Source organism: Nicotiana sylvestris, chromosome 8 (genome assembly GCF_000393655.2).
Source record: "Nicotiana sylvestris chromosome 8, ASM39365v2, whole genome shotgun sequence".
Lineage (NCBI taxonomy): Eukaryota > Viridiplantae > Streptophyta > Magnoliopsida > Solanales > Solanaceae > Nicotiana > Nicotiana sylvestris.
In genome coordinates, this window is record NC_091064.1 from 17,064,474 (window position 1) to 17,077,179 (window position 12,706).

A 12,706-nucleotide genomic window follows, 5' to 3' on the forward strand; every position below is an offset into this window, starting at 1 on the left:
GTATTGTGATGCCTCCAGAGTTGGTCTCGGTAGTGTTCTTATGCAAAATGGAAAAGTTATTGCTTATGCTTCCACGTAGTTAAAGAATCATGAAAAGAACTATCCCACACACGACTTGGAACTTGCAGCAGTGGTGTTTGCATTAAAGATATGGCGACACTACATTTATGGCGAGCATTCTGAAGTGTTTACGGATCACAAAAGCTTCTAGTACATTTTCAAGCAAAAAGAATTAAATTTGAGACAAAGAAGGTGGCTCGAGCTATTGAAAGATTATGACATCAATATCCTTTATCACTCTGGCAAAGCTAATGTGGTAGCAGATGCACTTAGTAGGAAGTCAATGGGTGGCTTGGCTCATCTTGCAGTGCAAAGGCGATCTTTGGGTCGAAAAATTCAAAAACTAGCAAATGATGGAATTAGATTGGATGAGACCGAAGAAGGAGGTATAACTGCTTATGCCTTAACGCAATCCCTTGTTGCGTATGTTAAGGCTAAGCAAGATGAAGATCCGTACTTAGTAAAGTTAAAGAAGGAGTCAAAAACAAAGAAATCACTGCTTTCACTCTAGGAAGTGACGGAGTTTTGAAGTTGAATGATCGGTTATGTGTGCCTGATGTAGATGGTCTTAGGAAGGCCATAATGGATGAAGCTCACAGTTCGAGGTACTCTATCCACCCAGGTGCTACCAAAATGTATCTAGATTTGAAAGAGTTGTATTGGTGGAAAGGCATAAAGAAACAAGTAGCAGATCATGTGGCTAAATGTTGGAATTGCCAGCAAGTCAAAGCCGAGCATCAGAGGCCTGGTGGCCTAGCTCAAGATATAGAGATACCATAGTGGAAGTGGGAGATGATTAATATGGATTTCGTAGTAGGTCTACCTCGCACGTACTATAAGCATGATTCAATTTGGGTTATTGTAGACCGACTGACAAAGTCCGTGCATTTCCTACCAGTAAAGACGACAGATTCCGCAGAGCAGTATGTGCAATTGTACATCAAAGAAATACTCCGATTGCATGGTACTCCAGTTTCAATCATATCTGACAGAGGCCCTCAGTTCACGGTGCATTTTTGGCAGGCATTTCAGAAAAGATTAAGTACCAAGGTTAATTTAAGCACCGCTTTCCATCCACAGACCGATGGCCAGGCAGAAAGGACCATTCAGACTCACGAAGATATGTTGCGTATGTGTGTTATAGATTTTGGAGGTAATTGGGATGATCACTTGCCACTTATAGAATTTGCTTACAATAACAGCTATCAGGCCAACATTGGTATGGCTCCTTATGAAGGGTTGTATGGACAAAGATGTAGGTCTCCAATGGGTTAGTTTGAACCAGCAGAGGTATTGTTGATTGGTCCAGAGTTTGTTTGTGAGGCCTTAGAGAAATTTCAGTTAATTAGAGAAAGACTTAAAGCGGCTCAGAGTCGTCAAAAATCTTATTCTGACAAGAGGTATCGTGAGTTAGAGTTCATGGTTGGTGATAAGGTGTTTTTGAAAGTTTCACCAATGAAAGGAGTTATGATGTTTAGTAAGAAAGGGAAACTTAGCCCTAGATTTATCGGACCTTGTGAAATTCTAGAAAAGAAAGAAAACGTGGCTTATAAGCTAGCGCTACCCGTTGAGTTGTCCTCTGTTCATCCTGTCTTTCATGTTTCTATGCTTAGAAAGTGCATTCATGATGAGTTGTATATAATACCTGCCGATACCATAGAAATTAAAGAAGGTTTGACTCATGAAGAGGTACCTATAGAAATTCTCGATAGGTAAGTAAGAAAGTTGAGAACAAAAGATATAGCATCGGTAAAGGTTTTGTGGAGTAATCATGATTCAAAAGAGGCTATGTGGGAGGTCGAGGAAGATATGAGAGAGAAATATCCATATTTATTTGAGGAAAAAGGTATGTGAACCTAACTTTGGTTTGACATTTATATTTTATTTATTAAATACAATTTAGCATGTGTTTATGTCCTTGCTAGATTATACTTAGCTACTGAAGTAATTTAGTTTTTGTCAGGGTATCTTTAGTTATTTACTAATTTAGCGTCATGCCAGAGTATATTTAATTCATTAAAGTTATTTACTTTTTGTAAAATGTTGTTCTTTAGAATTTGGTTGGTTATTGTGGTACCTCCTTGCCGGAGTGTATGTAACTAGTTTATGAGTTGTGTATGGTGCCTATAAATGGCATGTTATGGTATATTTGGTTATTATTGGTGTAGTTGTGGTATTTGTGACAGGGATATTTTTTTGGATAGTCCAATTTACAAGGAAAACTTTGCCGAAATTTTGAAAATTTAGGGAGTTAGCCAAAATTTTGAGTCCCTTGGAAGAGTGAGTAGTGCTAAGAAAACTTAAGAGGTTCAAAGACCTAAGGAATGATTGTTAGCTTAAGAATAAGACCGTAGCAACATTCGAGGACGAATATTTTAAGGAGGAAAGATTGTAACACTCCTCAAATTTATAAAATTTTTGAGACACACTAATTATAGAATTAAATTATTATTATTTTTCTTCCCTATATATATATTTTCTTGCCTATAATGAAAAAATATATATACACTTAAATAATTGGATATACAATTAGAGAAATATTAATAATTTTAATATTGTTAATTATTAAAAGTGAATAACATTAAATACTAGTTAAGTCAAAAAAAACAAAAAGGAAAAAAAGACTTAAAGCCCATAAAATGGGTTGTTGGGAAACAAAGGCTTTAAACCTTAGGATTCTGTCATTCACGTAAGAAAAATGGCAGAAGACAAAATAACAGAACCTTAGGTTTTGTCATTCACGTAAACAAGGACAGAAGGCAAGGGCATGTTCTGTTCACTCACGAAACAGAGAGCCAGACAACGAAAAATCTAGGGATCTTTACAAATCACTAATTCTTGAACTTAGGTATATAAAATCCCCTATTGTCAATTACCCTACAGTAGTAATAGGTAAGAATTGAATAGCCAATTCCCTTCTTCCTGTATATCAACAATAAATTTCATGTTTAGGTGTGAAACTTTAAAATTGATTAAAATGCACAGGTTGTTGTAGAATCGATTGTTTGACTGGTGTTAATTGGACTGGAGCCTACGTATTGGCTCGAGAAGTTTTGAGGTGAGTTGATATAACCCTTTACTAAAGTGGTTTAACTCACAAAAGCACGCATACAAAGTGTTTAATGAATTGCTTAAAAGAATTTATATGTACTTAATTGGGGTGAGTAAGTACCTATTAGCTTAGAATTATTTTCTAACTAAAGTTTAGATGATTATTTTGATATATGTGCATAAATTTTTGGATTTCTGTTTTATTCTTATATGCCATTTTCCTGTTGAAAATTCATGAAGAAGCAAGAATCTTTAGAAATAATTTTGAATGTTTATTTCATTCTTATGTCATACCTTATCTTTAAGGATTCCAGAATAAGTATGTTTGAAAGATTTAGATTTGAAAAGTCACAAGAAGAAGTTTTAGAAAGAAAAGATTTTTGGGAGTATCCTTTATTCTGAGAAGGGGTCATCGTCCAGGCCGAGGGTCTTGACAAAGGCGTTGACTTCCTAAAACTACTTGTGCCAAATTAGGGAGAACACGAGCCGAGGGTCTCGTTGTTGAGAATTTACTTAGCCATGCTAAGGTATGATACATGAGCGCTGAGAACCATGAAGCGAGTGGCACCTCGTGGATTGGGCCTATTCGATCAGGTTGGGATCGAACCCGTGCCGATCACACGGTGACAGAGACAGAATTAATTCAGGATAGTTGGAACTTCCAAAGTATAAAGTGAAGTATTTTTTTTATAAGAAAGAAAAAGATACGAATTTCTTTTAGAATATTCATAAACTGCTATTATGCAATTATGTTAGAATTATTCTTATAAGCTTTATGTTTTACATGCATTTAGAACATTTGCTCGTAATGTATATGTTATTAAAGTTTCGCCCCCTGTTGTTGAGACTCACTAAGTATAATGGATGGTACTGACGTTCTCTTTTGGGAACGTATGTTGGTCTGCGGTACAACGTAGTAACCAGTTTTGCGGGCGAGCAGGCTACTGGTTAGGACTTTCTTCTCTTCTAGTGCTATTGGTGAGCTCCGCTTTCGTTCGTGGAGTATTCCTTAGAATCATCTTTATTTAGTTATTTCTTTGTTTACTTAGAGAACTGGCCAGGAAATCTCATGTCCTGAGCAGTGCGTCAGTTTATCAGTAGAGGCTTCATAGACATAGTCATTGGGTTAAGATTAAGATGTTTTTGGTAATAACTTAGCAGTAATTCAATAGTTACTACGAATAAAGTTTTGGAATTGATTTATTTAAATATTTAAATTAATCAAAAGTATTTGGTTGGAGTATTGTCTTAGTGCATATAAAGTTTGGAGTTATAATAGATTTGATAAGCAGAGATGATTCGCTCGGTCATGTTCAGTGATCGAGTGCCGGTCCCGACTTGTTCAGAAAATGAGTCGTTACATAGATATTGCTCTGATATGAAAAATTGTTTATATATACAACAAAACTTCATCTAATATTTCATCTAAAATTGTCGGGATTTAAATTTAATGAATTCGAACTATAAGGTTCTTATCACTAATATTTATGTTTAGCGTCGAAAATACTAAGTTCGGATGAACATGTTCACAAGTGTTGCATCAGCCCCTGCTTGATACTGCCCTTTTTGTTATCATCTATAACTTTCACCTAACATAGTTCCTAGCCCCAAAAATATGATATCTTTGCAACAGGGAAGGAAACAAAAGAATATGCCTAAGCAAAAAATTTAACTTTTTAAGTTAGAATCCTAACTTCCTATAACTTTTCTATGACGCTTGGATTTCCTATCCCTCTCACGCTTTCTGGGATCAGTAACATAATTTGATGTTGTAACATTGCGTGAGGTCTGTAGGGTTTCATCGACTACAGGCGGAGGAGGATGAACAATTTCAGTAGCGCCAGGTGGAGGCGGGGGAGCCCAGTGCTCAAGAATGTCTCTATGATATCCCTGCAGATAACAAGAAAGTATAGCAGAAAGTTAATCTATCATATAACAGAAACAACGCGTGGTTGAAATTGCATTGCGTAGTTCTTATTCAAGCATGCACGAAGTGAAATCGTTTTTTTTTTTTACAGAAAGAGGAAAGTAAGAAAAGAGAATTTCAAAGGTCATCTAAATAAGTAGCAACTCGAAATTGCATTGTTTTTTCCTGCGACCATAAGAATCTCCTATGCATTGTAGAAATCGCCATTAGCAATTATGAAACTTTTTTCTTAATTCTCAAGAAATCGTGTACAAGTAGGCACGCCTTTTTCTTCTTTTTTTCAACCCCAATTCTGTTTGCCGTGGTAAAATCAACTGAAAATCCAAAAGCAAAGACATAAAGATCACCTGAACCACAAAGTTGCGCCTTTCACAGTCCAGGAACATATTAACAGTCCAATTTGTCTTTGACATGATCTTGTCTCTCACAATGGCGAAGCTAATTTGGTCTCTTGGAGTAAAACGGTCCACTTCATTAAACCAAAGACAAGCAAATAGATTGGAGATTGGATTGTGCTCTCTTGCTATTACACATCCCTCTGGGACATCTGCGTGCAAAATAGTATGCTAAAATATTTATCAAAGACAAATTGACTACATTAAATTCAGAGGGGGGGGGGGGGATTGTACATAAGTAGTAAGGAAAGATGAGAAAAATGACGTTCACATCCTTACCACTTGTAATAGGAAGTTTAGCTGTGGAATAAGGAGTTAGACCTTCCTTTTTATAGAATTCAACTTGGAAATCGATGGAAGCATTGTCAAATTTCGCAGCGGCTTTATTAGCTTCTGCTTCTATAAACACATCAAAGCGCCTATAGTGCCTTGATATTGCAAAGCTGGCATTTTTTCTCCACAAGAACCTGAAATTTAAATAAAAATACAAAGAACAATAAAATCTCTGCATCACTAACCCAGCATTCAATATTTGCAGTCTTAATCCTTTTAAGATGGTTTTCTCTGATAAATAGGGTCATTTAGCCCTTTTATACTCTTACTCTTAATCTAAGTCACACAACAAGAGCAATTTTATGTACAACTTATTGATCTTTCTGAAAAGAAACCAAGTATAACTTGTTCGTCTTTGTAAGGTGTGAAAAAATTGCAAAAGCATAGTTGAAGGTGTCCAGAATGTGTTAGCAGAGATCATAATACAATCGTGACCAATATCTATCATTTTGCAATACTGGCATGTAGCAGAAAGAGCATTTTTTATGTGATAAAAATGATAGAAGAGCCGAGGCTAAAAAATCTGAGAGGTGACTAAATTTTTGCCGACAACAGTTTAAGTTTTGCTTTGAATATATGAAATATGTATTTATTCTTAGGCCTACCTTTCAAGTATTTGATATGGATCGACAACCAGCTCAAGTTTTGCATCAATCCATAGAGAATAACGAGCATTGGGAAAAAGCCTGTGAAGCAGAAGCTTTGGAACCTAAAATGTCAACAAATACAAACTAATCAGAAAATTTTACATTTAATACCAGTCTAGGCAGGTGAAGCACTAAACTAACCATGCCAATGAATGGTTCTCAAATACTGAAAATCTTTTCTATCCCATCAGATAATAATTTCATGAGCATATACACAGTGCAGAAGATTATAAATAGAACAAGAAAGTTAAATGGGATAAGGGAACAACAAATAATGCCAAACAAAAAGAAAGAAACCAATATTGCCTTGTCTGGCAGTAAATGAAGTGAGTAAAAGCCACTGGAGACCATGGTTCAAATCTCAACAAAAAACAAAACACGCTAGGTGAACTCTTCGGATCTGCCTAAGCCTTGGTGGGTAGAGTTACCCCGTACCTATTTTATGTGAACTAGGCTGGGCACCACCGTTATCAAAAAAGAAAAGAATATAGCCTTGTCACGTCAATCCATGTAGAAAATGCAGAGCTGCCCTACTGAAAGGCAATCATGCAGATGAAAATAAAGGAGAGAAGTTTGAGTGAAAAGACTTCACATAAACTACTCAAAGAAATCCTAAAATCAGTATCAAGCTCAATCACTAATCTAGTTCAGTAAAAATCTCCTTGTTCATGCTGTATTTCCATCCAAAGGGTCATTTTCTTAATGCCACAGTAAGTAAAAGAAGAAACATTTAAAAGACTGAATAGAACTTATAGAGTACTAGACGAGACCCGTGAAAAAGGAAGACTAGTCAGGATCCAAATTGCTACAGGAAGTGATAGCATAAAGCATTACCTACTCTTTTCCAAAAGGTAATAGGTAACAGGAAGATCTTAACAAGTAGTCATACTTGACATCACATTAAGTTTCATCGCCAAAAGCAAAAGGCTATTCATGTCTCAATAATTGCCTTCTGCAGCAAGAAGGTTGTGCATAAAAAAGAACAAATCCATGAAACATGTTCATTTTGTGCATTACGCATTTTATACTAGCTCCTAAGGCAGCCAGGAAAAAACAAACTGACTGTAGATCAGGATATTTCAAGAAACAGCCAACCAAGGGCTGATCCCGGCTGTTGAATTCAAGATTTGAAAAGGAAAAGCTTAAATCCACGTGTAGATGGGCATTGAGAAAGGTATCCAAACTTCAAAAATGAATAGAAAAAATAATTGTGTACACAAAGCAGACAAAAAGATAAGGACATAGAAGAGATGCACTTGTAAGAATCTTAAGGAACAGAAATTGCCAATCATATAAATATTAACTGCTATCACTAACAGAGCCAAAGGCTTTTCACTAACTAACTGGTTGCAGTGCTGCCAACTAGATCTTAACTGCTATTCCTCAAAAGTTGTCTCAATATAAATTGTAGCTCTGCAGCGAATGGGTTCAGCAACCATGAATTTAATCTAAGTACATTAAACTATCTTTTAAGTGAACTGTTTTTCAGTTCACTTCCAAATAATCACTGGAATAAACAGACATTATGATCATATATGCTGAATGAAAAGCAGTCGACAAAAGAGGCTTAGTAAATGACTGCATAAATGCCAATAATTTGAAAATTCTGGGATTACCTTTGTGGGGGAAAGGGGGATTGTTTAGGGGAGAAAAAAAAGGAAGAAAATTCCTTTACATTACTATTCTCCTGTCCACTCAACAAAATTCTTTTCAAAGCTTTCAATGCAGTCACATTTTCAAAAGCGTGATAAGCACTCCAATAAATACCCATACCCAACTAATAACGCTGACAAATTTCAACTGCTATTCAACATAGGCAATATATCATTGAGAGAACCAACCTTCCCGTTTCGCCTTGGATCATCATAAGGTAGGTTATGAACAATGACAATTCTCCACAAACCAATTCTCATGGTACCATCTAGCTCACTAGAATCTCTTAAAAAGACTTCTGTTTCTTCATCCACGAACATGTAGAAGCAGACATTTTTCTTGGCATATTCACTGATATTCTTTGGTTGCCTTATCAAATCAAAAGCGCCTGTCCAAGAATGTACTTGTTACAACTCATAGCCAGATCCAAGAAGAAATAAGACAGAGGGCGTGTACGGAAAGATCAATACCAAATATTGCTGATGCCACGAGGACACCTCCACAAGATTCCATCCCAAGAAGGTCAGAATCATCAATGTCAAAACCTGTCTGATGTCCAGGCCTGATGCCTCTAACAAATCTATCACATGGATTTGCAGCAGAAATAAACACAACCGACACAAAGTAAGAGATATTGAAAATCGTGCAACAATGTGCAACAAAAATGAAGCTTTATAGTATAAAGGAACTGCCCAGGAGGGCTCTCAAATATCATACCCACAGTGCAAACTCATGGACTCTCTTACATCATATGAATTATTTCTTTGCATCAGTGAAGGATATCCTCCAAATTCTGAACCTCCGAACTCGGTTTTCCTTAAATTTTCTTCACGAATGTAAGTCAAATTGCTAATCCCAGGAGAAAATGATGGTGCATCAGGCATTAACGCAATAGCTTGTTCAACAGGAAGGTAGCATACCGGACATGCTGAAAAGAATGTAAACATCCAGTTCAGAATCTGCAACTTACATTTTTTCACCTAGATGGTCCATCAGAAAGAAATTTACATATTTAAAATCATATTATTGGTAAATATATGAAAAGTTAAACTTACGCCTTGGTCCCGTCCTCTTTTTATCTGCTGGCGGCGGTGGCAACGTGAAGCCTTCACATGGATTCCCAGGAGGAAGAGTGTATCCTTTGAAGTATACAGTAGGAGGCAGAGGAGGAAGAGGTTGGACAATTGATGCACTTTGTCCAACATTAGTTCGTTCTATTGACTCAATATACGTAGAATTATCCTTTTGTCCAGCTTCTGGAGTAAACACACTATTAGTTATGGAGGCATTAAGTTCTTGTGCATCTTCACCTATGAAAGAGTTGAAAATTGTAGAGGTTGACAGAAAACAAAAAAAGAAAAATAAAGGAAGACGCTGTCATCTATAATCACCCACATATGGAACAGCCAAATCAAATCATTTATTCAGCTGACAGATAAGAAGATTCAAAATGTCAGTTGAGAATCTTCAGTGTAAACTAGACATAATCACGAATCTCCTAATGAAGAAAAGTTAAAAAAAGATACAAAACTAAACACCATCAAGCCAAGGTAACCATTTCAGACTTTAGCAAGCCCAAAGCTATAATTATCGGATGACTGACAACATAAGAGCATCTCATGTTTAAAATTGCAAAACGATTGGGGTAACAGTAAGAATAAAGCTATATAAGATTGTTAATTTCATAGTATTATAATCAAATATGCTATTTCCCAGAGTGTTAGAAGGACAAACTGTAGCTACCAATCAGCACAAATCAAAACAGAATCACGTGGTACGCATTTAAAGTTAAATTTATGCTCCATTATGTTGAAAGATTAAGGTTGGAGTTTAAGTCCTAATCAAATAATCGATCTAACAACTAGGATCTCAATAACCAAAACTAGTTGGCTTCGGCTAATGTAAAATTTAAAAAGCTGCAACGGCAAAAGATTAGAGACCAAACCTTTGTCAACAAACAAGACCCACACGAGAACTGCTAATGAAACAGCACACAACAGCAGCATCCCAACCTTCTTTCTAGGCGCGAATTTGTGGATCCAGGGCAACAATCCTTCTTTCTCCTTATACATTTTAGCTGGCTTTCAAGGTGTAGTTTGGAATGTAGCAGAATTGTTCTGAGGTAGCTGTTGCTGCAAAGAACCATACCCAATGACCAATATTGCTAGCCTTCTACTCATTCACATGCAACTTGTCATCTTCAAAAGTTCAAATCTTGGTACAAAATTCACCACCTAATGTGATTACTTCACCAAAATTCCCCCACTCAGGTGAAAAAAGCACTAAATTCACCAAGAAAAAACGATACCCAACACAACCAATAATCTCAGAATCAAAAATCAACCAGTTATTCCAACTTTTATTTTCCCAAGTTCAAATCTTGGTACAAAATTCACCTCCTAAATGTGGATTACTTCAACAAAATCCCCCACTCAGGCGAGAAAAGCACTAAGAAACACGACACCCAACTCACCAAATGATCTCAAAATAAAAAATCAACCAGAAAATCCCAACTGTTATGTTTCTAAAGTTCAAATTTTTGCGCTAAATTTAACCAGAAAAAGAGACCCAATTCACCAAATTATCTCCAGAATAAAAACCAATCATCTTTTTAAAAGAAAACAATTCAATCCTAAGAATCAAAACTGAAAAATCATAAGCTGGTTCTAGAATATATAAAATACCATTCCAATAGAAACAAAAGATACAAAATTAAAAAAGGAGTACAATAAACGTTACTGAAATTGAGATGGGGGTGGAAATTAATTCCTAGGGTTTTGTGGAAACCTATCAAATCTCAGATCACCGTTCAAGGTAATTATTAGTTTAAGAAATTTAATTTTCCATTTTCAGGGTTAGATATATTTGTATAATTTATTAATTTCTTCGTAGAGTTCTGTGTATAGAAATAAATTAATAACACATTGGACACAAAATAAGGTCAAATTAATAACAATTTCCTCCACAAAATAGTTAGTGTATACTTTATTGAATGCACCACATATGTGCCCCGAGGCACTATCAAAACACTCTGAATTAACTCGTGGGGTTTAGTTATGTGAGGCTTACGCCTCAAATGTGTGATTATACGTTCTAAACACTCTAACATCCAACGCTCGGGCCTCGCCTAACAGTCATTACTCAAATCATGTATCAAATTTCCTAACTGGCACTATTAACTCTCAAAATTCTTTAACAACTGAATGATTAAAGTTTTATTATATATAGGAATATGAAGATTGAGAGTAACTCAAATAACGAGTCATAATATTGCATATTTACTAATTGAGAATTACGTGAAAGGTGAATATAATTTGAACATTCTTCTAAAATAGATAGCCAAAATTTATATTTTCACTTGCTATTGGTCTTCATATCTTATTTTATGTCTCTCAAAAGTATCAAGCTTTTATTATTTTACCATTTGAAAGTAATTTTTTATTTATTCATGAACGAGTAATATTTTAAATTACAGCACTGGTGAAATAAACTAATTATTTACTTTTAGGAAAATAAAATATTAAGTTTAATAATATTACTTAAAATAATAATTTTCTTATTATTTGAAAGTTAAGACGTTATAATTGATTTATATTTTCCAGTAACATTAATATTATTGATTGTTTATGCTGGTAAAATATGCTAGATATTTTATTTTCTATGAGTCTTTTTAAACATTTATATTTTTCTTGAACTTTTAGTGTACTTTTTATTTTTTTATGTTATTATACTATTTTATTAATTTATGAATTAAAAAATTAAAGATCCATGCGGCTTTTGCCTCGCCTCATAGTAGGTAAAATATCCTGCATCATGCCCACGCCTTTTAAATCACTGTGTGCAACCAAGTCCAGCATAATTAGGTCCCAAATGTTTTATTGAAAAAGAAAAATATAATAGACAAGGGGCAAGGAGCACCCGTGGTCTAGAGGTAGAATAGTACTCTGCCACGATACAGACCCGAATTCGATTCTCGGCCGGTGCAGAACATTTCTTTGCGAGGATAGCTCAGTTGGAAGAGCATCAAACTGAAGATCTGAAGGTCGCTTGTTCGATCCATGCTCACCGCATATTATTTTTGTGTGATTTTTGTTTTCCAGCCCACTTCTCTTTGAAAGCTACCGCCTAAAAACTTGACAAATAGATTTATTTGTTCATCATCCTGTAGACATGTGATTTTTGACCCTCCCCGAGATTTTACACATTTCAGTGTTAAATATTTAGTTTAGGTCTAATATCGCTAATTTAAATAATTTTGACTCTCATACTTTATCTTATCACAAAAATAAAAATTACAAAAATATTTTCTCTTATTTAGCTAATAGATATTTTATTTAGTTACTTTTGATTTATCTAATTTTTATAAAATTAAAAAATATACAAAAATTAGGTTCGCTTTTAGTATTTAGTTTTATATTAGTTTATTTTAATTAAGTGTGATTTTTACACTTTATAGATACATTGCATTATTTGGTCTTCTTAGCCTAACCCAAAAGATATGGTCCAACCCAATTTACTAAATCCAAGCCCAATTACCCTTAGTCCAATACCCGCTAACCTAACTCTAAAACCCTAATAAAACTATGACAAAAAAAAACTAGAATCCTTACAAGAGGCATCAGCCGTTTTTGACAAAAAAA

At 35.1% G+C, this 12,706-nt stretch overlaps 1 protein-coding gene and 1 non-coding gene across 4 annotated transcripts; one reads left to right on the forward strand and one right to left on the reverse strand.

Moving 5' to 3' along the window:
- Positions 1 to 4,519: 4,519 nt before the first annotated feature.
- On the reverse strand, positions 4,520 to 10,957 carry LOC104244891 (probable hexosyltransferase MUCI70). Of its 3 annotated transcripts, none has more exons than XM_070155445.1 (9): positions 10,012 to 10,957; positions 9,122 to 9,319; positions 8,784 to 8,994; positions 8,537 to 8,646; positions 8,255 to 8,454; positions 6,372 to 6,475; positions 5,713 to 5,900; positions 5,386 to 5,585; positions 4,520 to 5,001 (listed from the first exon to the last, which is right to left on the reverse strand). In XM_070155445.1, exons 1-9 carry the CDS (start codon positions 10,136 to 10,138, stop codon positions 4,801 to 4,803), a joined length of 1,539 nt encoding a protein of 512 aa, XP_070011546.1. In that variant the 5' UTR covers positions 10,139 to 10,957; the 3' UTR covers positions 4,520 to 4,800. The 3 variants fall into 3 exon arrangements, with proteins under 3 accessions (XP_070011546.1, XP_070011544.1, XP_070011545.1); XM_070155443.1 differs by having other exon boundaries at positions 9,122 to 9,376; positions 10,012 to 10,956; XM_070155444.1 differs by having other exon boundaries at positions 9,122 to 9,322; positions 10,012 to 10,955.
- Positions 10,958 to 12,063: 1,106 nt separating this feature from the next.
- On the forward strand, positions 12,064 to 12,136 carry TRNAF-GAA (transfer RNA phenylalanine (anticodon GAA)). Its single transcript has one exon. It is a non-coding gene; the product is annotated as a tRNA-Phe (tRNA).
- The last annotated feature ends 570 nt before the right edge of the window (positions 12,137 to 12,706 follow it).

Excerpts from the sequence above, each read along its gene's own strand:
- LOC104244891 (XM_070155443.1), bottom strand. The coding sequence starts at position 10,138 with ATGTATAAGGAGAAAGAAGGATTGTTGCCCTGGATCCACAAATTCGCG. Across the intron at positions 8,455-8,536 it reads CGTGGCATCAGCAATATTTG|GCGCTTTTGATTTGATAAGG; the intron begins GTATTGATCTTT and ends ATTCTTGGACAG. Across the intron at positions 5,901-6,371 it reads CCATATCAAATACTTGAAAG|GTTCTTGTGGAGAAAAAATG; the intron begins GTAGGCCTAAGA and ends TTTAAATTTCAG.